This window comes from Macrobrachium nipponense, chromosome 22 (genome assembly GCF_015104395.2).
Source record: "Macrobrachium nipponense isolate FS-2020 chromosome 22, ASM1510439v2, whole genome shotgun sequence".
Taxonomy (NCBI): domain Eukaryota; kingdom Metazoa; phylum Arthropoda; class Malacostraca; order Decapoda; family Palaemonidae; genus Macrobrachium; species Macrobrachium nipponense.
In genome coordinates, this window is record NC_087213.1 from 53,040,160 (window position 1) to 53,064,956 (window position 24,797).

A 24,797-nucleotide genomic window follows, 5' to 3' on the forward strand; every position below is an offset into this window, starting at 1 on the left:
TTTAAACACATTCATGTATTGCGGAATTCATAAAATTACATCTGTATGGACCAAAAACAATACTGTATTCTTAAAACTATTTTAAATATAAATAAAATCTAACCTCTTCATTTATAATTTTATCTGTAAAACAGCAAATTGCATAAAGTTTAACTATAAAACTGCAAATTGCTTCCATGTAAAACTTAAAATCCAAGACAAAATAAGTATTCGATGGCAGCGACCATGGATTACTCCAGGCTGGGCAGTTGCATTACGCAGGTATGGGAATTACCAACTCTGATTCATCTCTAATTTCTGATGCACTTTCACTAGATTCGTCTCCAATTTCCGGGGCACTTTTACTGAAAAGAAAATATATCCGAGTTTGTGGATGCATTACAAAATTACATATTTTGGAACTTGGAAATTAATTTAAAATACAATAAAATATAGAATTCAGGCCAGAGACCACGCGCACTGATGTATGAAGTCATTCTGAACCAGAAAAAAAACCTTGCAGTTGCATTACAAGGAAGAGAATGTGAACGAAGGTACTGTGAAAGGAACTAAGGAGTTGCATGGGCCAAACGGACACTGCAAAGAATCTTGATTAATGCCTACAATGCACCACATGAGGTGCACTTGACCAGCACTACCCTCTTTAAGGGAGGGAAAAGGGATTTTGACGTAGGAAAAATCTATTTCTGGGCGAGGAAGCCGTGTCGCCCAGTGAAATATGTCTGCTTTAGCACTATTTCTAGTAAAATATTGCTATAATACCAGAGAACTGCTAAATTGGACATGTCAGAAGCCTCTGACTCGCTCACCTATATAAAAGGTGTCGGTATAAAACTGGGGCGAGTGTTAAACACTACCACAGCAACCCCTCCAATTAGCCTTTTCCTCATCAAAAGACCCTAAATACGGGGAGCCGACCCATAGGTCACACCTAGCTACCCCGTTGAAGGCGGCTGTGACGTCATACTTTTCGATAGCCATTCCGTGTTCGCACGTTCGAATATTACTATTTGTTCTTTTATTTTTATTCTGGTTACGGATCGTCATCTACCTTTTCACACCAAGTTTAAGTACTGGTTCCGCCCTTTTTCAATATTTAGGGAGTGAATTTGCCTATCGTTTTGCCTTTATTTAGGATTTTATTAGGCTCACTTTTAAATAGGGGGCGGGCGGCAAGTCGCCTTTACGGCTTACCCTTGAATTGTACCGATTTACGCTTGAATTGTACCGACTTCGAGTAGTCTTCCTCTCTGCTTGTAACATGTGATATTTCAGTACATGTATGTATGTATATATTATATATATATATGTATGTATATATTTATTTATTTATTCTTGGGTGGCAGTTTTTAGTCGATCCGATTTCCATTTATGTCTTGTTATTTTCATTATTTTCACGTTTTTCACGGGGGTCTTCTTTCGAGCAAGTTTCTTTGTTTCGTGCTTCGCCGTTTATCCACCGTCCTAGTTTCATTCAAGAATTTTCCCTTTTTCTTTTCGTCAGCTTGCCGTTTCTTATCGTTTTGTCAGTAAGCAAGTAGTTTTTCCCCTTTTGCGCCCACTGTTATCGAGTGGCCTTCATTGCGGTTTTATATTTTACGACAGTTTATTTTCATTTCCCCCGTGTTAAAGCATGATTTTCTTTTAGCTTTAAGTTTGGTGCAAGGTCAGAGCATGCCTGACGGGTCCACGTTCCCTTCGTTCCACCCTGGTGATTTTTGGAGGGTAGTGAACTTCGCTCCGTTTGTCAGCGGGATGTTGACTGTAGAAGGTTGTGGTACACAGACTCGAGGATTTTGAGTTATTTCCCGAAAGGTTATGGCCACCATTTATAGCTTATGTTAGGCTTATGGAGGCAGCTTCGATTAGAAAGGACAAGGTCTCCAAGGGGACTGTTATCCTATCTAGCAATCAGGCTCATCAAGTATAGATATGGAGCCTAGAAGTGGATCTGCTCAAATACTAAGGTAACAACATGACGGGAACTCCTTACCTTTTACATCAAAGGTAGCAGGATTTACCCTTCAGGCAGTGACTCGGGAAGAGCCCCAGCTTAGCGAGACAGATTCCACATCATTGCTACCCCCAAGGTAGAGAGAGTTTGTGGGAAGTTTGCTGGCTACATTCTCGGCAGGCAAGCTTAAGCCAAACTGTGCAATCAACTTGTTTAGTGAGCGCCTCTGTCAGACGCACTGATCCAAGCCGGATTTGATGCTAGGACACGTCTTGCAAGGTCTCTTAACTCTCTAGTGATGACGGAGGCGGCGGTTCTGGAGTATGCTCATGAACCGCTGTATAAGGTCATTGCGGAGTAGTTACTTTTAAGCATGCAATGTGCCTCGTACGGCTTTGCGGTTACTAAGAGAAATGGCAACTCTCAAATTAGGTACCTAAAGACAGCTCAAATGTACAAAAATTGAATTAGGTTTTATTCAGCTTGGATGTTTACCTAAACTGATAAATAAAGTTTTAAACAGCTCTTAATCTGCACCAGATTTTTACATTGAGCAAAACTACAACAAATCCACATTATTACAGTATTACAGGTTCGTTGGATTGAAAATACTTCACTGCCATTACTAAATTAATGAAATACTATAGCAAATAATTTTAGTTCATTATAATTTAACAGTTATAGTGGCATATCAAATTCTGCAGCACTTATTAAATCAACTTAACTTAAAAGTACTGCAGAACTTGTTAGATCAACTTATAAGCACTGCCCACTTATGAAATAAACTTATAAGTATGGCACTACTAATGAAATCAACTTTAAGTATGGCACCACTTATGAAATCAACTTATAAGTATGCCACCACTTATGAAATCAACTTATAAGTACTGGAGCATTATCAAATCAACTTATAAGTACCAAGAGTTCTTTTAATGAAATATGAAATGGTCAATACTCAGGTTATTCATGATTAGTCAACTTCAGAAAACCTTTAGTCAATTAAACTAAAATAACATCACTACCTCATACATTTCAGGACAGTGCTATTCAAGTCCAGTCGCCAGAGACTAAGTTACTGTAACCCTGACATAGTACTTACGGGCACTGCCACTCAAGGCAACATTTCCCTGGGGGCAACACCAAAGAGCAACCAGCAGACGGCCTTTGGCCAATTTCACACCGGTAGGGATTTGACACTATGCCCTCCGCAGTACAGGTGTGCTTCAGACAATCTTGTATCCAAGTTGATCCAATTTTGCACGTTCTTTGGAAATGGAAAGGTTTTAGTTGTGTTGGCACTAACAGCACTGTCAAGGTACCTCTAGAAAGACCACTGACCCTAGCCCATCTTCATCATCTTCAAAATTCCTAGAACTTTGATTTTTGAATTCTAAAAATATTATAGCTGCTGTATACAGCAAGGGTATATGATTAATTTTAGTTTCCGAATAACACACACCAAAATTTAGCTGCTTTATACAAGCATAGATAAGAGTAACTGATTTCTGAATTCTACAAAAAATTCATAGTTGCTTTATACAAGCATGGATAGATTATACATGGGGATAACTATTACTCTTAAGCATCATAAATTCCTTAAAAGGCTTGCTCCATTTTTTAATCAACTTCCAAGTCACTTTTACTTCATAAACTTTAAGGAGCTTTTCTTGAAGATCTCTACCTTAACTATGAACTATGTGAAAAAAAAAAAAAAAAAAACCTACTGTACAATCAATTTTTTCAAACATTTTTCAGAAACATCAGTTCCTATTTATATTGCCTGCCAATTTTCTCAAGAGAAAATCATTTAAGAGATTTATCTGATACTGTATGATACATTAGAAAATTAGTCTGATTACAGAAAAGATGCTATAGTACCCAGCGCTGTAGCATCTTTTCTGTAATCAGACTAATTTTCTAATGTATCGTACAGTATCTATAGTACTGAGCACTTTATACCAGCCCGAGAAGAGTCTACCTAAGACTCTGAGGTCTGGAAAAACTAAGCCCTATTGATAACAACAACCACCCAGTGCTGTAAACCCACAAATTCCTTACCCAGTATTGCTTTCAGCTGTGGCGGCTGTAGAAGTGACTGCACTAGTGACTTCAGGGCATGTATAAGTAGGGCAGCACTCAAGCGGAGGAATCTCATTGGCTGCACAGTTACCACTTGGAGGGCCTGCGCAGAGGACCACTAAACAGTTGGGGCTGAAATAAGAAACTATTTATTGAGCATATAAATCTCCCACTGCAAGAGAAAGCCTCAAATAAGGATTTCCCAATTACATTAACCTATCCTGAATTGCAGTTTCCTTAACATACAATAAACTACACCCTAAGACATGAGGATTAAGGTACTGTAACTTGAGATCAGTAATCAGTGAGGATGATGCTAAAGTCAGTCATTCTCAAATACTCCACCTGCACATGCCCAAATTTCTTCAAAGCATACCTGCACATGCCCGAACTTCACTCAAACTTCCCACAAAATTTAATGTTTCCAAAGTGATCTGCCAGAAATGTAAAGACCACTGGAGAGAGAGAGAGAGAGAGAGAGAGAGAGAGAGAGAGAGAGAGAGAGAGAGAGAGAGAGAGAGAGAGAGAGAGAGAGAGAGAGAGAGAGAGAGAGAGCGCTATCAGCAGAAAGTCCTGAAGAGTATCTACCACAGGTTAAGTGGTACCCGCAATTTACAAACTCATAAATCAGCATTATTTTCCATATCCCAATCACTCTCTCTCCAATTGCCACAAAACATCTACTGTACTTTGTAACAATTAAATATCCACCAAGTCAAGTATATTAAAATTTCATAGTACTGATCATCTCCTTAGGCACGAAGATACGGTAATTCAGTTGTATTCCACATAGGAAAATAAAAATGGAATATGTCTGAAAATGCCCAACAGTTTCATCCTCCAATGGATGAAACCGTTGGGCATTTTCAGACATGCCATTTTCATTTTCCTATGTGGAATACAACTGAATTACAATTCATTTCAAATGATTAAATCAATTGTAGTACTTACCCACAAATCCACTCAGGACAACACTTCCCTGGAACTATGCCAACGATACAGTTAGAATGAGGTGGATTCCCAAGAGCACGGACTGACGAACAGACAATCGGGGCTTCAATGATGTTCCCTTCCTCCACACATTGGAAGGAGGTGCAACCCTTTTCCCACTTGCTTCCTACTGCACGCAAGGTTCCATTGCCATCCTTGCAGCTTTCGTGAAAAGAGAGATCCCTTTATCAAGCAATTCTAGTTATGATACAAATTGCACTTCTGATTTTTAATAGTAATTCCTCAAAATTTAGTTTTATAGAGTAAGGTTATCATTATGTACTTCAGGTTATGTTGTACAAATATGCCTATAAAATTACTAAGGTTAGGTTGTACAAATATGCCTATAAAATTACTAAAAATAGACTTTCCCCCCCCCCCCCCCCCCCCCCCCCCCGAGTTGTTAGGTTACATATTATGTAGCATTAACCCAGTGGGAATGCGCTGCTTAAATTGGTAAAAATCTCAAGTCAAAATCAGGGTTTTCAGTGGTAATTCAACTATTATACCTACTCCCTGGTCTATTATATTCAATAATATTAAATCAACCATTCCATGTGTAAAGTATAGCTTTAAAAGGGAAGGAAGGGGCAAATTTTCAACAAAAGTTCAAGCCTTGCAAGAAAGCTAGCTAAAATGCAAAATAGTCTCTCCAACTCAATGCACCTTCCATACACTCAGTATTTCAAGAAAATACAGCTGATCAAACAACTTCCGAGACACCACTTCAAAAACACCTTGCCCTTACCCTGTACGATTTGTAGGACACGTGTAATCTGGACAACACTGCAGAGCAGGAAGGTCATTTGCAACACAGTCTTTACTAGGAGGGCCTGCGCAGAACAGAAGGGCACAATCTGGGCTAGAATAGGTGGAAAATAATTTGTGTAATTAAAGTTTTACTGTCGACTACAGAGGGTTCCAGATACTGTTGAATTATCAGATTCAACAGAACAGACCAATTAAAGAGACCAGGTACTCTTGAAACAAATTTTTCAATATTCTGCATTGTAATGCTTGGAAATTAATTAAAAATCCACAATGGAACTTAATTTTGCGCTTGTTATATTCAAGCTAAGTATGAGTAATAATTCCAAATAGTACCTGCAACCACTATTAGAACACATTTTAAATATTTGCTATTAAAATCAGTTTTAAAAATTAAAATATTTTATAATTGTACTACACACTTAAAACACATTCGAAATGAAATAGGACACTAACCCACAAATCCAAGCAGGACAACATCTCTTCGGAGGAATACCAATGATGCAGTTGGAATGTTTTGGTTTGCCAAGATCACCGATTGAAGGGCAAGTGACCGACACCTCTATGATCTTCCCTTCTTCTACACACTTGAATGAAGTGCAACCCTTCTCCCACGTGCTTCCAACTGCTCTTCTGTTCCCATCTGCATCCACACACCTTTTAGGAAGAAAGAATATAGTTACTTTAACAAGCAAGAGCTTTTCTCCAATTACATATTCCTCTTGAGGTACCCCCAGCCTAAATCATTTAACAGGGGATGAGAAGTAATTTGGAAACTAGAAAAAAAAATTTCCCCACGAAATTCACAACTTCAAAAGACAACTACCCTTATGTTACTTTTGATTACCAAACCTTGTATGTATAGCAATCCTTTTCACGATTGTAAAAATAGGTTAATTTACCTTTCCTCATCCTTTCTTACTGATGGCAAAACTGGAAAATCCTATGGATATTATATTAGGTTACTGGGGAAGAGTAAGACATCCAAAAAGCTCAAGGAGAAACCATTACCCTTTAATGTTTCCAGGACAAGTATACGTAGCGCAACACTGCAGAGGTGGAATGGGATTTGCAATACAGTCTGGTTGAGGAGGACCAGCACAGCGCACAAGAGCACAGTTAGTACTGAAATAAAATGCAGGTTATTACAGCTTATCCAACAGGCATTTCATTAACTCTCATGCTCAAGGCACTTTAAAACTGATACAGAAATATTCTTAATATGCCACACGACTTAAACGCTCAAGTGAATATTGAAAAAAAATTTTAAAAAAGAATTTATACTTAGTGGTCACAAACTTTACAAATACAAGATGAAAAAATAGGTGTACGGTATCATTCACTTTCCACAAACAAGGCATTGCAGCAAATTATTAAGTGTTCCTACAGAACAACATCCATTACAAAATCTGCACAATTTTGTTATAATTAGCTTTTAATCTGAAAACTGCTCTTCAGTTATATTTTACACAAATGAATACTTAGCTAGTATCTAAAACGTCAAATAGTAGGCTTCACCATTGTTCTTAAAACAGATTTTGTGTGGTTAATCTCGTGAACCTTAAGATAAGCATGCCAAAGTGGCAACCAAATTGGCTATTAGGCATTATATGACTAATTTCAAGACCAATGAACAAGATAAATCCACAAGCAAACCGTTAAAACCAAAAGTAAGCATACTTACCCACACACCCACTCAGGGCAGCACTTCCCAGGAACGACATTAACAATGCAGTTGTTATGCGGGGGATTGCCAAGGGGATGACCGGTGCAGTTCACAGGAGCTTCCGTGATTTTTCCATCTGTGCACCTGAAGGATGTACAGCCTCTCTCCCACGTACTGCCATTTTCACGGCTAATACCATTTGCATCTACACAGCTTTCGATGACAAACATTAAAATTTGGTGAATAAAACATTTCAGTAAAATTAAAAGTGAACTTTTTAAAAATCTTTCTTGCCACTTTTTTTTTCAAGATTCATTATGAAATTCCACTTTATTTTAACAGATTGGTACAGCTAATCAAGTAACTCAAGTGTGCTTCCCCAAAAAAATGTGGAACAGTAATGATTGTCAGCAGAGTAGACCAGCTAAAGCAAGAATGCTTTCTTATAACTGTCCTGTACCAAGAGCAAGGACATATACTGAACAAGGATGATTGGTTCTTACCTCTGACTTCACATTCTCTAAATGTACCAGCATCACATGGTTCCTCCTCCTAATATTGCACTAACAACAAGGGTATTATCTGGCCACCCAGTGCCTCACCCCATGTTAGATTTTCATGGTGGATCAACAACACCAATGTAATTTTGAAATGAGAAGTTACTTTTCAATGGAAAGAAAATTCTGAAGAATGGTTCTGTGAACCATAATGACTTTCAGATCACCCACACAAATGTCCTCTGGTTCTGTGAACCATGATAACTTTTAGAACGCCCGCACAAATGTCCTCTTAACCTTATGCATTATTTTGCTTTTGTACAATACATTCAATATGTATCAGAGAACAAACTAACAATCAGAAATTTTTCTTTAACACTATTAAATCCTTGAAAGCAATGACTTTCGTGTACTACTACTACTAATACTACACAAATAGCTTAAAATTACTTACCCACAACTCACGACAGGACAACACTGACCCTCTTTAAAGACAAGCTTACAAGTTCCATTTAGTGGGGGTGGGCGTGCACAGTCTTTCACAATGGTAGTGATGCCATTTGTAGTACAGGTGTTGATTATGCAAGGTGTACCCCAGGTTTCATTAATTGCTCGACGAATTCCTTTATCATCGACACACCTAAAGACATTCCTATGAAGATTAACTGGCAGATCAACTAGTAGCTTTCTATATCCATAAGTCACTTATCAATTGGCAACTTCACCCCTAAATATCAATTATAACTGCACCCATTAAGGCACTTTTATCAACAGGCAACTGCACCCATCAAGGCACTTTTATCAACAGGCAACTGCACCCATCAAGGCACTTTTATCAACAGGCAACTGCACCCATCAAGGCACTTTTATCAACAGGCAACTGCACCCATCAAGGCACTTTTATCAACAGGCAACTGCACCCATTAAGGCCCTTTTATCAACTGGCAACTGCACCCATTAAGGCACTTTTATCAACAGGCAACTGCACCCATTAAGTCACTTTTATCAACTGGCAACTGCACCCATTAAGTCACTTATCAATTGGCAACTTCAATCATGTCCAACATTAATAAAATTCTTAGCGAGTTCTAGTTTACAGTTGTACCCGGCATGACACCTACAATATGATATCAGTCCACCTAAACCACAAGTACAACAGCACCATTTACCTGTTCATCCATCATTTTGTCAGTACCCATTCAACCACCATTCTTGAGGCTATTTATACAGATGAAAATATGCTTTTTCTTAGGCAATCTAATTACTATTTCAATATCTATTTGACTTTTGTTACCTAAATAAAGAACATACTTCATCTGTTAAAAAATTTATATAAAAAAAACCATACCTCCCATATAGTATTATACAGTAAAGCTTAAAAAAAACTTTCGAAACTTTTCTAAGAGGACTTGGAACATTTCATCATCTATAATTATTCTCAGGGATGAGGAGTGTCCAATAACTTAATACATGCTATTCTGGTAAGGCATTTTAGTATTTCCAAAGTATGTTTTCATACTGCCTCTACCGAGGACTAGCTACTCATAGAGCCCTTTTTAATTATACTTTATTATCAATACACCTGCAAGGAGCAAAATCTGTTAATGGTTGCAGTACTAATCTTCCATTGTAAAGGATTTATATGGCTATTCATTACGTAATTTAGTTTATGAATTTGCATTCTGTTTAGTAGCAGACTAACATGCACCACTAAACACCCACAGCAAGACCACTTAAACTCAAGTCTTTTCTTATAAAGTTTGCCCATTGGTGTATGAAGCAACCAAAGCTTAAAACTTTGATCATGCTACCCAGATTCTGCAGAGTTATCAACATACTTTCACACAACACAATGTCCGAGTGTAGCAGTATATAATGTACTACACAATTGCCATGAGGGATGTTCAAAAACATGCAGCTGCAATTGTAAACTAAATAGTTAGAGGTGCAGCAAATCTAAGTGCGTTAAGTGCTGGCTAACATTTAAAAACAAACAATTACTGTTGAAAACTTTTACTTGACTAACCCTGTCTCCTTTAGCTTCAAAATGTGTACGAATTTTGTAAAATATTTTGAAAAATTATATTGTGAAAAATAGCAGAACTCCCATGAATACAGTACTTTACTGTAAATACATTCTGACATTTCAAGACTAACCAAGACCAGTAACTACAATACATTAATATAATGCTCGAACTCAAGACTATTTTAGTTCCTTCCAAAAATTGCCCGATACGTACTTTTAAACAAGAGAACAAAGATCTGAATTATTTACATCTAGACCTTTTCAACCTTCAGGGACCAGGAAAATCAATTTTTCATTTTTTGTGGTTACCACATTATGTAACCAAGGTATTGACAGACATTCTGCAAATTGGTCAGTCTGATAACTACAGTACTCTCTATCATAGAATGGAACATACAGCACATGGACAAGATAGAAAACTCACCCACATCTTACTACTGGGCAACACTTCCCCTCTGGTGTGAACAGCTCACATGAACTATTCAGGAGAGGCAACGGAGCACAGTCCTCAATTCTAGTGATTACTCCCTGGGCAGTGCACGTGTGTACAATACATGGACCTCCCCACTCTTCATGCAGCTTCCTTCCTACTCCTTTGCTATCAATGCAGCTAGAAATTAAGTTAAAACAGAGGATACAAAACAGCATGGTGCCTGATCCAAAGGGAAGATCAGGTGTTCACTCCGAGGGTTACTAGCCAATTGCCCAACAATGTTCTCACTGCTCATTGACAAGAAATCAAGTTCATTCTAAGTTCCAGCAACCTTTTAGCATATGATCCCCATCAATTTAACGTATAAAATTATTACATTACTTTTTATAATGAAATCCTCGATTCTTCTGGTGAGTGAAGTAAAAATTTTACTTCAAAACTTGAAACTTGCCCAAGATTGATTAGATGATATAGCAGGTAAAACCATCAAAATCTTATTCAACTTACCCACAACTGACAACAGGGCAACATTTCCCACTAGGTGTGAAAAGCTCGCAAGAACCATTCAACACCGGTGGACGTGCACAGTCTATAATGCTGGTCAGTATTCCTCGAGGTGAACAGCTGTGAAAAATGCACGGGCCTCCCCACTCCTCATTAATTTCTCGACGCTTCCCGTCATTGTCGACACAGCTGCATAGCAAAATGTCCAAATTTTTAACTGAAGTCTACTCAAGTCTACCAAAGGTATTTCACAGAAGCAATCCGCGGTGGCCTAGACTATGGCAATTGAAGTTTTCCTATGTTATTTTACCCACTGAACAAAAATTTAAAGTAATATTTATTCGGACGACTGTAATTAACCCCCAAGGGCCAGTACTAAACACGGCGACTCTACCGCCGACCGAAATTGGCGGAAGAACACCAAAACCAACATGGCAGCGATACCAAAACAACAACAAACAAAGTAGGGAGCGACTACATATCGGCGACGATCAATTTATGTGTGCTGTCAGTAAGGCCGTGGCGGAACGGCACTTTGCACCTTATCTGCATATTTTAAGATTCTTGGCAAGCACGGCATGTACTGGTAAGAGGTAATGTTGAGCTGCGCGCGCTAGCCACAGGGGTAACAGTAAGGCTACTTACTGTGGCGGATCACACCTAAAGGCGTTCCTGTTGTAGCCGATCCGACAAATAGCTCCACAACACTCGCAGTTTTTTTGTTTTAGAATTAAATTATGTCTGAGCATATTCAATTAAAACTTCTTTACCACCACTAGACAAATAATGATAAAATTCACCGTAACCCACATTGCACTGCAAACAATCGGTAGGAAATCGAAGGTCTCTGTCAAAATTAATGCCAGAAGGGCCAGCCACTGCCTCTGCCATAGCTACAGGAAGACAGAATGCCGGTTTTTGCTTCATTATTCAAGTATTCAGTCAAACAAGGATACCAGTGGACACTGGACAGGTAACTTTATTACTCCGCTGAAATGCTAGTGAAACTTAGTTTTCGACTAAAGTCATTCGTAATTGGTTATGAAACCCATGACGTCATAACGATGTCACACCTCTCAGCCAATAATGAGTAACTGGAACTGCTTTTGTTTGCGTAAGAAAGTAAGTTAGAGGGCTCATTAAAAGTAAACATTACCGTAGAGGAAACACCTCTCCCGACTTAGGAAAAATTCGAGGTAAATACTTATCAAGCTCATTTAATTCCACCCCGTTCAATCTCTCATATAATGACTATACTTTTTATATTGCTTTTCACATGCTCTTTCCATGTAGGTAATTATTTTAATATCCAGTGCAGAGTGCTTCTGAAGTATTACCTTTAGTACTGGCCCCTGGGGGTTAATTACAGTCGTCCGAATAAATATTACTTAAAATTCTTGTTCAGTAGGTAAATCTGCATAGAAAAACCGCAACTGCCATAGTCTGGGCCGCCGCGGATAGGTACCCTAGATCTACCCTACTAAATTCCAAGACAGTGGTCTCCCCGTATTCGCAGACTCCCGGGAATAGTTATAACCCGCAAATACTTGGAACCCCCATAAAAATGCTTAAAACCCATTTTGTTAGATAATATTAAAGAAAAATGCTCTAACAATTTTTATTCCAATTTTTTTAATAGTTTTATCACAAAAAGGGCATTTTATGATTAAATTTATTTAAAAAAAAACTGGAATTTGTGTATTTCTCATAGAAAAATACCACGAATAGGCTAATTTTCCGTGAATAATGCGGGGAAATTTTCTCCCAGAGAGAAATTCGCGAATGCGCGAGTCCGCGAATCCGGAGAACGCGAATACAGGGGGTCCACTGTAGTATATACTTTCATCAACTTAGCAACATTTCTTTAAGTACACCTAAGCTACCAATATACTTACAATTGGTCTGAACACTTCCATGTGGGGCAGCAGGGACCTGGAATTTCCTCACAGGACGGATTTGGTTGCGGCTCACAAGCTACTGGAGCCGGCTTGCAGTCAACCACTTGTCCAGCAGTACATTCACAGTGAGAGCACCTTGTTGGCATCCATGTCTCGCCTGCTGAACGCACTATCCCAGACTCATCAACGCAGCTTGTGTCATAACAGTCCTCACATGGCATTCCTTCAGTGTACAAGGATTTACGATAAATGGTTAAGAATAAAGCTTCTGACAACAAAGATTTAGGCTAAATGGTTTAGAATAAAGCCTCTGACAAGGATTTAGGCTAAATGATTTAGGTAAAGCCTGACAACAAAGATTTAGGTTTAAATGTTTTAGAATAAAGCCTCTGACAGTTTATTTAGGCCTAACACGATTTAGTAATAAAGCCTCTGACAACAAAGATTTAGGTTAAATGGTTTAGAATAAAGCCTCTGACAACAAAGATTTAGGCTTAAACTGGTTTCGAATAAAGCCCTGACAACAAGATTTAGGTTGAAATGGTTAGAATTAAAGCCTCTGACACAAGATTTTAGGTTAAAATGGTTTTTAGAATAAAGCCTCTTACACAAGATTTAGGTTAAATTGGTTTAGAATAAAGCCTCTGACAACAAAGGATTTAGGCTAAACGGTTTTTAGCTAAGCCTCTGACAACAAAGATTTCGGCTAAACTGTTTAGAATAAGCCTCTGACAACAAGATTTAAGGCTAAACGGTTTATAATCAAGCTCTGACAACAAGGATTTAGGCTAAACGGTGTAGAATAAAGCCTCTGCAACAAGGATTTAAGGCTAAAACGGTTTAGAATAAAGCCTCTTGACAACAAGGATGTAGGCCTAAACGTGTTTAGATAAGCTCTGAACAAGGATTTTAGGCCCCCCCTTTTAAATGGTTTAGATAAAGCCTCTGGACAAGGATTTTAGGTTAAAGGGTTTAGAATAAAGCCTCTGACACAAAGAATTTAGCCTAAATGGTTTAGAATTAAAAGCCTCTGACAACAAAGATTTGGCTAAACGGTTTCGAATTTAAAGGCTCTGCAAACAAAGATTTTTAGGGCTAACGGTTTAAGAATAAAGCCTCTGGCACCAAAGATTTAGGCCTAAACGGTTTAGAATTTAAAGGCCTCTGAAACAACAAAGAATTTTAGGGCTAAATGGTTAGAAGAAAAGCCTCTGACAACAAAGATTTAGGCCTAAAATGGTTTAGAAATAAAGCCCTCTGGACAAACAAGATTTAAGGATAACTGGTTAAGGCCTAAACGGTTTTAGAATAAAAAGCCTCGACAACAAAGATTTAGGGCTAAATGGTTTAGAATAAGCCCGTCGGACACAAAGATTTTAGGCTAAACGGTTTTTAAGAATAAGCCGCTGACAACAAAGATTTAGGCTAAATGGTTTAGAATAAAGCCTCTGACAACAAGATTTAGGCTAAAGGTTAGAATAAAGCCTCTGACAACAAAGATTTAGGATAAATGGTTTAGGCTAAACGGTTTAGAATAAAGCCTCGGACAACAAAGATTTAGGCTAAATGGTTTAGAATAAAGCTCTGACAACAAAGATTAGGTGCTAAACGGTTTTAGAATAACCGAAATTTCAAAAGGCCTCTGACAACAAAGATTTAGGCTAAATGGTTTAGAATAAAGCCTCTGACAACAAGGATTTAGGCTAAATGTTTTAGAATAAAGCCTCTGCCAACAAGGATTTAGGCTAAACGGTTTAGAATAAAGCCTCTGCCAACAAGGATTTAGGCTAAACTGTTTAGAATAAAGCCTCTGACAACAATGATTTAGGCTAAATGGTTTAGAATAAAGCCTCTGACAACAATGATTTAGGCTAAAAGTTTTAGAATAAAGCTTTTGACAACAATGATTTAAGCTAAAAGTTTTAGAATAAAGCTGACAAGATTTAGGCTAAATGGTTTAGAATAAAACATCTGACAACAGTCTTTTGACTGTGTCTAACTGCACAGTACAGTATCCTTGTCAAATTTACCAGTTTCTCAAAGATTACCATGGGAAGCAAGCCTCATATACACAGTTCACTAGAGTATTCAGGAAACTGGACCAATCAAAATCATACAGACATTCCAAACGACAGACTACTCTAAAGCTAGCTAGCTGACATAGAAGTTAAATTGTGCTTTTATAATTTCAAAGAGGCTTACTGCATACAAAACAGCATAGACAAGATAATTCACAAAAGATGATAGGCAGGCAGGTATTTCTTAGTGCACTTTGAAGTACCTTGCCATAGCTCCCATTGTGGAGATTAGGATGAGTGAACTGAAGTGTATTTGCTATACTTGACAACCACTTACTTATTTTGACAGTTCATTATTCAAACAGTTTTACCAATAAACCCATTATACTTTCCAGTCTATTTCATAACCTTTCTTATAAATGGCATCACTGCAAATTTCTTCAAGAGTTTGACATGGAGAATTCAAATAAAAAAGAATATAATCTTATCAGCCAAAATATTTACTGATGTGGTTTGATGAAAGCGAATACAGATTTTAGATCAATGGCCAAGCACTGGGACCTCTGAGGTGATTCAGTGCTGTAACTGAAATTGACAATAAAAAGTTTTTGGTGGTTAACAAGAGGATAAAACCTCTCACACTACGAACCAATTGCTAGGAGAGGGTGGAACGTTAGAAGAGAATATGAAAGGGGGTACAGTGAAAGGAGTAAAGAGGATGAAAGTTAGGACACTGCAAAAAAGCTCAAGGAATGCCTACAGTGCAGTAATGAGGTTTACCGATGGCACCACCTACCTATGGAAGGCTATTTCAAGTAGCATTTGAGAAGCAAGGCACAAGCCCAATGAAATTATGAAAAATCTAAGGGGACAGGGGCTAACGGGTACCAACAGAGGCCTTTTGTTCAGTACACAGTGGAAAACTCTTCTACCTCACCTTTACAGTCTTTGGGTGTCGTCCGTACGTGAACTATCACAGCAGCTGGTGGATTTCTACTTTCATCAACAGCGCAAACAAGATTCACGCAGGATTCTTCAATGCCAAATACAACACTCCCAGGTTTGTGTTTAGTTGCATTGAAACAGCATACTGCAGAAATTAGAAAAATATAAAAATGTTAAACTTAGCTTTATAGCATTTAAATATACAGCTTACTTTTGTAAATAACTTACCCGTTATTTCTTCCACTGAACCTCATATATTCCTCCAAGTCATTCCTACAAACATAAGCTGTATTCAGCACAATGCCACTAATTTAGGTCAAAATAGGTCATAAATGCCACAAAATATTACCAGCTTCAACAGAAAATGTAATGCAGGGAGGAGAGTTACTACCCAAAATACTAAAAACAAAAATACTTCCAAGGTTCGACAGAAGACAGAACATAGAATATAGGCCAAAGGCCCAGCACTGGGACATATGAGATCATTCAGTGTTGAAACAGAATATCGTTATAGTTATTATTGTTCCAATTATTATTATTCAAAAGATGAACCATACCTACTTGGAGGTAGCCCACAGGGGCCCTGGACTTGAAATTCAAGCTTCCAAAGAATATGGTGTGCATTTGATAGTAGCAGCAGCAAGAAGGTTTGAAAGTTTTAAAGGAGGAAAACCTCAGTTTTACTACGAAACAATTGTTACAGAGATGGAAAGTCAGATGGAAGAAGGAATATGAACCGAGATACAGCAAAAGGAATGAAAGGGTTTGGAACCAAGGGATGCTGCAAAGACCCTAATTAAGTTATGTATAGAGTGCACTAAGAGAGGCACACTGATGGCACTAGCCCCCCTAGAGTGGATAGGATACTATGTTGGGTTAGGTTAGGTTGGTTGGTTTGTTTGTATGGTGTTTTTACGTTGCATGGAACCAGTGGTTATTCAGCAACGGGACCAACGGCTTTACATGACTTCCGACCCACGTCGAGAGTACATTCATTATGTTGTGTTAGGGCACAGCACTCAAAATTTGTGACTATTCCTTTAGAGTGTTAAAAAAAAATAAACTGATCATTGATATATATACAATGTTTTTCAAGACTACCCACCTCATGGTTTATGCACTTTCAACCATTTTCGTTAAAGCAATTAAATTCTTTTTTAGGATGCCAATGTACACTGAGGGGTCATATAATCTGGCCTAGGCTACCCCTTAACTCTAGTATACCTCCACTTATGAATACAACCTGACCTAACCCATTTTTACCCAACCTAACCTATAGCGCCATGACCTTGCCTGGGATAGTAGGCTGGGGGAGGGGGAGATTTCCATTCTATCCTCCTATCTTTTGGTCCACTTGCCAAAAAAAAATATATATTTTCCGCTGGGGTCCATTTGGCACAGCTATACATTTCAGTATGGTTTGATTTATGACAATTAAAACTGCCGCCACTAGTACATCTAAGATACAGAACCATACATACATAGGTGTACCTAGGTACCCTTCACACACATACTATTTAAGGGGGCTGGCCGGAACCCCTATATATGGTGGTATAGGGCGAAAAATGCAGTCATGAAAAAATTCATGGAGCTTCATATGGCAATTGAGAATACGTATACGAAATATTTCGTCAAAATTCCTCTTACTTTCGTAGTTACAGGGTAATTAGTAAACATAACTCAATAAGCCTAAAACATTCATCCGTACAAGAAAATGCAATTTTTCTTCTGTTATCGTAAATTTTAATAATTATTGGCAAAGAAATTGTGAGAAATGGCATCTGTAGAGATTCTGTGACTCGCAGAAGCGAGTTACTGCGAGTATCTGGTTCAATCATGAATCAGTTGGACCATAGACTTCAAGTAGATTACACGTTCGAGTTTCACCTAGTGACATTCGCTTGCATTTACGTATGTTTATTTATGTTTCGGCAAGAAGTTCATCATGCCAATGAGGAAGACAAGGAAAACATCTCGCTAACATACAGACGAAGAAAAATCGCTCAAGTATTATTACAGAATATCATAATATACGCGTAGTTAGTGAAGAGAGAGGGGAGGGTCGCCTAGTAACGCCCCTTCTTGCCTGACAGCACACGTCACACTGTGCCCAAGGCTACGATCTTTGAGCAAAGAGATCTTCATTTATGATAAATAACAGTTTTGGTTTTTTAATACCCAAAATGGAATATGGAATTCATAATAATCATGATTTATTAAATTGTCTTTGTAAAAAGAGTACACCTTCGAGTTTCACCTCTGACATTCTCTTGCATTTACGTTTGTTTATCTTTGTTTCGGCAAGAATGTCATCATGCCAAAGAGGAAAATACAAGGAAAACATCTCGCGCTAACATACAGAAGAAAATTCGCTGTAATAAGCCGAGTTAGTGAAGGGGAGAGAGGGGGTTACGTAGGAAGGAGTGCCCCATCTTGCCTCAAGCAGTGCCCCAGGCTACAATATATGAGCAAAGGGATCATTATTTAGGATTAAATTATGATAAATAAAATAGTTTTGGTTTATTAATACACAAAAAAGAAATATACATTCATAATAATCATTATTTATTAACTTTGTCTTTATAGAAATACGAAGGAAAACTTTGAATGCTCGTATCTCAAAACTATACTTATTGACCTTCAAAATCTATCTTCTCACTTAGTTTTAAAGCTATAACATTGGAATTTGGTATATAACTCAGAAAGACATTATAGTTATAACATTGGAATTTGGTATATAACTCAGAAAGACATTATAGAACAATCAAAGAGCCCTTTTTTCCAATTTTTGTTTAGTCTTTTTTTTTATAAATTTTTTTCTCGTGATTTATAGGGTTTATTTTTTTACCATATTGAAAAATTCATACCTAGCAAAAAAATGACTTAGAAAAAAAAAACTCCATTTGATTGGAGGTCTACATCAGGTCTATATATGGTAGTAATCCCAGGTCTTAATATTAAATATCAAGGAAGGAGATAGAATTTGAAAAATGGTTATTTTCGGGATAAATTGCCCTGGCGTCACAAAACCAAAGGTCAGAGGCGAAAATCATATGCGGTTTGGAGATGTCCCAAGTCACCTTATTAAGTGGTATGAATGTCAAAGTCCTGTCGTTAAAAAACGGCATTAGCCAGCCGGCCCCCTTAAGGATATATAAAAAAACATTGTTTTGCACTAATATTGATGATCATCAATACACTAAAACAGGCTAGATACCTAAATTTTTAAAATCTGGTCAATGTACCTGGCGAGGAATTAAAAATGGTAGATCCAAGCCGTTGTACCGCGGCGAACTAGACTATGCCAGGCAACTTTTTCCTATACGTACAGTTTTACCTCCTGAACAAGAATTTAAAGTAACATTTTTTCGGCTGGCTGTAATTAAGCTGTAATTTGCCTTTGAACTCTAATCATACTGTAAGGGGGACGGATGGGAATGCAGGGTCCTGGTTGGGGTAAAACACTTGGGCGAATTATGCCGTTCAACTATATCCTACGGTAAGGGGGACCGATGGGAATGCGGGGTTTTGGGTGGGGTGAAACACTTTGGGGAAGGTTTTGCTGTGTTATTGTGTCATTTCCTCTTATGACATTTGAAACCCGAAATAAAAGCTGAAATAAAGCGATAAATAAACCGATAATGGAGCCGTTAGATACCCCAAATCCACCGATTACTACTGCTATTACGACGCAGAATCCTACTACGACGCAGAATCCTACTACGCACGCGCCAATCGTAGGGCGCATGCGCCGTGATATAAGTGAGCTTTTGTTTCGCACACAAACTTCCTAGAGATAAATGATGGGGGTTTAGGTGGGGGGTACATGTACTTAACCAATCATGTTGCATTATTAACCCTACATTGCAGCTGGAGGTTTTGGGGGATTCATGCATTGTTACATATATTCCCTTTCCTCATTTGTTTTGTAATTGTGTAATATTTCAAGCTTCTATTTCAGTTCTATATATCATAGTATTGTATAATATGTGCACTGACTTTTTCTCTCTTCATAAAGTTGCCCTATATATCTTACAATATTACGTGGTAGATCTAGGGTACCTATCCGCGGCAGCCCAGACTATGGCAGTTGCGGTTTTTCTATGCAGTTTTACCTATTGAACAAGAATTTTAAGTAATATTTATTCGGAGGACTGTAATTAACCCCCAGGGGCCAGTACTAAACACTGCGAAATACATTGGACGCCCCAATCCCTAGTGGATGTCGTATCCGTGGTCAAGTTTCTTGCAGGGTAATTCTAAAGAGTTCCGCACGGACTGCAAGGAATGTAACCGCGGCTATGAGATCCACTAGGGATTGGGGCATCCAATGTATTTCGCCGTGTTTAGTACTGGCCCCTGGCGGTTAATTACAGTCGTCCAAATAAATATTACTTTGAATTCTTGTTCATTAGGTAAAATAATATAGGAAAATGTCAATTGCCAGTCTAGGCTACCGTGGATTGCTTCTGTAGAAATACCTATTACGTTACAATTGACGGCATGCCCCTGAAAGTCTCCTGAGGGGTGGGACTAGGAGGTTTTAGGACATTTCAAGACCTTTCTGTCAATGACGTGAAAATTGATGGCATTACACTTACATTTTAGACATTCCAAAATTCACATGCATTTTTTCTCCCTTCTTTTTTCTATATTCACCTTTACTTGCCTTTCTGATCCATAAATTCTTGGATAACATTTTACTTTTTATATTTACTTTCATATTATATCATCTTTCTCAAGTGGGGTATGGGTCGGTCCCCCGATCTTGGTCATACATTTTACTAGGTTAGGTAAGAAACCTAACCTATATGTTATACTTCTAAGACTGTTTTTATGTAAGGGGGAGTAGGGGGGGGTGTAGGGGGGGCGGAGGTCCCCCCGGTCAGGTAACATGTTCTATCCGGCCCCCCCCAGTAAGGTAACATGTTCTACTAGGTTAGGTTGGTTAGGTTGGTATCCTAACTTATGTTACACTTCTTAGATTCTTCTTACGTGGGGGGGGTACGGGGGGGGAGGAGCACCCCGGTCAGGTAACATGTTCTACTAGGTTAGGTTGGTTAGGTTAGTATCCTAACCTATATGTTACACTTCTAAGACAGTCTTTATGTAAGGGCGGGTACGGGGGCCCCCGGTCAGGTACTATGTTCTACTAGGTTAGGTTAGGTTAGTATCTTAACCTAAATGTTACACTTCTAAGACTGTCTTTGTGTAAGGGGGGTCAGGTAGCATTTTCTACTAGGTTAGGTTAGGTTGGTAAGGTTAGTATCCTAACCTATATGTTACACTTCTAAGACTGCCTTAATGTAAGGGGGGGTAAGGGCCCCCGTCAGGTAACATGTTCTACTAGATTAGGTAGGTTGGTTAGGTTAGTATCCTAACCTATATGTTACACTTCTAAGACTGTCATTGTGTAAGGGGGGGGTATGGCCAGTCAGGTAACATGTTCTATTAGGTTAGGTAGTTTAGGTTGGTTACACACTTCTAAGACTGCCTTTATGTAAGGGGGGTACAGGGGTGGGGGCAGAGCCCCCCTGGTCAGGTAAAATGTTTTACTAGGTTAAGTTAGGTTAGTATCCTAACCTAGTATATAATATATACTACTATATACACGCATTCATTTTTTTCTTAAACTTATTTACCCTGCCCCCATCCTCCCTACCCTGTTTCGCGCAACCCGACAACCCCTCCACAAATTTTCTCCTGAAAATGCTTGCCAGGCCGTGTACTATTTCATTTCAGTAATCAACCGACCACGATGGCCGAATCATTCTCTGGCCCATCCCACTCCTCCAGGCCTCTACTCTAACCAGTACTTGTGTTAACAATTTCCTTAGTTATAAGGACTTTTCAGTCAATTACTCAGGGCAGTATGAAAGGTGTGAAATGTACAGTCAAAATCACGACGTTTTAAGAAAACAGGCCTTTTGCCCTTGTGTCGAATGCTCGACTTACATAGGAAGATGTTTATGTTACATTTAAGGTAAAGTTCTTAATCTTTATGTACATTAGTTATATCAATGGTTTTGGTGTTCCTAAGGTTTAGTGCTCTTGATGTTGATGATAATTATTGGGAATTGTTATTTCACATCATATGCTAGCGTGGCTTTACCAACTCGTACCTGTGCCTTCCTCTCCCTGTAAACACCAACCCCCCCTCCCCTGTAAAGGACCTAAGGCTCCCTTTTGGTTACCAACTTACCACGTATCCCACAGGACAGGACCCACACCCACTACTAGCATTCAAATATGGCGGTTTAAGTTTCTTGGCCCAGAACCAAAACTTCGAAGATTGTTCAGTCGAAGTAGACTATGGCAGTAGACGTTTTCCGATGTTATTTTGCTTACTTTACAAGATTTTAAGGTAATATTTTGCCGGTCGACTGTAACTAATCTGTTTTTACCTTTGAACTGTACATTGGTACATCGCACCCCTTGTACAGTGATGCTCAAATCTCATGCGACATGACTCCATAGGATTTCGTTCAAAATTCACTAACTGGCAACCTAGCATGCTCCATATTTATCTATTATTTCAATGCGGAAACGCGATTATTGCATACAATATGGACATAATATGTTTCATAAGAGTGAAATCTGTCATATATTTCAAAACTGTAAGAAAATGTCACGTATATCAAATTTCAGAAAAAACTCTTTCGAAACATTTTCAAAACTTTCGTTCACACATTGCTGAAGCATTTGACCAAAATGAAGTCGTCATCAAGCATCAGTTCAAATAAATAAAAGAAACATGAAAAAAAATTGTCATAACATTAATAATACTTCCAAAGCCAACATAAAATTTGAAATAGTCATATTTGATTGCTTTTACACGTCAATGCTGAAAAAATTTAAATATGTATATACAAAAGTAGAATGCACCCACCGATATCAACGTGTGAGGGGAGTATATGTGACGTATTTATCATTAGTGTCTGTGCAACAACAACCACCCAGTGTAACATAAGTAGGTCTACACTGAGTAACGACAATGAAATTATCTTGAAAACACTTACTTTATGTGTGTTAGAGGACTATTTGGATTTTCATACATAATTAATTGTTATCATTCTTAAATATTTAAAAAAATTGTGGCATACTAGCAAATATTCGCCTATGCAATTATTCGTTTTTCAAAGCCGAGATATTGTTCCTAGGCCTAGGTGTTAGATTTCTTTAGTTTACAATTGACAGTCACATCTCTCTATTAACAATTTCTGGCCGGAAAGCAAATGAGGTTATCAACCCATTCTTGTTCTTCAAGTTACCTAATGAAAGAATAGATTATACACCAAAAGCAAGTAGGACTTTTAAGAAAACAATATTTTAAACCAGTTGAAAAACAAGTGTTCCATACGCCTTGATATTAATACTTATATTTCGATTACTAGTCATCTTCTCCATATAATCAAAATCATCATCTTTTATTCCTCAAAAAACAGGTAATCTCTACAAATAGAAACATCAGTAACATTACATCTCATAAGGCTTAGATTATTCTTTTAGGCCTATAAATCATTTTACAACATATAGGCAGCTTAAACGTAGCCTAAAACTTCAACATTCAAAGAAAACTGGTTGTAATTCATATTCCTATTGTATTCGTCAGATTCCTACTTTGAAAATTTTATGACTGTTGAGCTTAGGTCTACTGTCATAATGCAGCAGACGTAGTTATGTTGATCGGTCCGAAGAGCATGTTAAGTGTGCTTTCGTTGATGGTACCGCTAACCTTATCACACCGCACTTTGAACTTAGCAGCGTAAAAAAAGAAAATCAGTTCAAATCACACAGATTACGAATTATACCATTGCATAAAATTGATCATATTTATATAGCCATAAGGAAAATAGGGCTAGCTGTGAATTCACAAACTTTTCGACATGTATTACATTAGAAAAAAAAAGTATAACACTACTTGGCAACATCACGTTGAGTCTGAGAATCTGGACGATACAAAAAGAATCATGTCGCATGAGATTTGAGCACCACTGTGCCTTCATGTTGTTTCAAAGGTAAATTAAGCTTTAATTACCGTCGGCCGAATAAATTAAATTCTTGTTCAGCAGGTAAAATAACATTGGGAAACGTCAACTGCCATGGTCTACTGTACCGCGGAATGCGGGCTTACAATTATACCTTAAAAATTATTGGAAGTAGCCTATGTTAGCCTATTAAACTTTTCATCTGGCATACCTAAATAAGAGATCCTTTGCATAACAAAAAATAAAAATATATGTATATTCTAATATAATCTAGACAAGATACTGCATGTCAATAGAGAAAATTTATCAAAATTTCGAATTAGGAGGTTACTATTGGTCTTTAAAATTATAACAACAATAATATAATAATATGCTGGAAATAAACCCTCTTTTAAACAAGTTTTATTAAAAGTAATTGCTGCCTCAACTGCGTTATTAATAATAATAGGTAATAATAATAGGTAACTTACCCGGGTCATCTAATGGAATCAACTGTGCCAAGGCAATTAACTTTGGTAAAAATAAACACAAGAAAACAAAACTGCTCAAGTTTGCAGAAGACATCTTGAGGATCACATGTAATAGCTGTTCACAACTTCACACCAGACAGAAATTAACTTCCAAAGTTCCAATGAACTATGGGACAAAAACACTTTCTCCAGTTCGGAACGCCAAGTGAGACACTGCAAAGCACGTTTTCCCTAATACAAGGAAGGGAAATCCTCGATCACCAGCGCTCGGATTTAGCAGAAATTATAACTAAATCAGATATATTTTCTCATTCTTCAATATAAGCCTTATTTCCGACGGAAAAAAGAAAAATAGTAATAATCGCGATGTTCGGAGCTTCGAACTGTTCCAGTTCGTGAGCTCGGACGGAAACACGTTCACGAGGATACTGGAAAAAGGGAGTGAAATATTTTATATATAAATACCACAGACATTGGCGTCATTGGAAGCCCATTTCTTAACTTCCTTCCGGTCAGTTACCTTGAATTCATTACAAAAGCAAGCAGAAAATATCTTTCTAA

At 37.9% G+C, this 24,797-nt stretch overlaps 1 protein-coding gene across 1 annotated transcript; it reads right to left on the reverse strand.

Annotated features, from left to right (window-relative positions):
* On the reverse strand, positions 1-24,586 carry LOC135198640 (kielin/chordin-like protein). Its single transcript, XM_064226414.1, has 14 exons — positions 24,237-24,586; positions 15,771-15,923; positions 12,813-13,038; positions 10,921-11,106; positions 10,405-10,590; positions 8,409-8,594; positions 7,476-7,670; positions 6,803-6,916; positions 6,248-6,448; positions 5,772-5,885; positions 4,985-5,185; positions 4,013-4,165; positions 3,054-3,218; positions 1-344 (listed from the first exon to the last, which is right to left on the reverse strand). Exons 1-14 carry the CDS (start codon positions 24,328-24,330, stop codon positions 254-256), a joined length of 2,265 nt encoding a protein of 754 aa, XP_064082484.1. The 5' UTR covers positions 24,331-24,586; the 3' UTR covers positions 1-253.
* Between the last annotated feature and the right edge of the window lie 211 nt (positions 24,587-24,797).

Bases quoted from the DNA above. Each gene is read 5' to 3' on its own strand.
- LOC135198640 (XM_064226414.1), bottom strand. From the start codon at position 24,330: ATGTCTTCTGCAAACTTGAGCAGTTTTGTTTTCTTGTGTTTATTTTTA. The intron at 6,449-6,802 runs GTAATGGTTTCT...TCTTCCTAAAAG, and splicing joins TGTCCTGGAAACATTAAAGG to GTGTGTGGATGCAGATGGGA. The intron at 3,219-4,012 runs GTAAGGAATTTG...CCATTTCCAAAG, and splicing joins ACAGCTGAAAGCAATACTGG to AACGTGCAAAATTGGATCAA.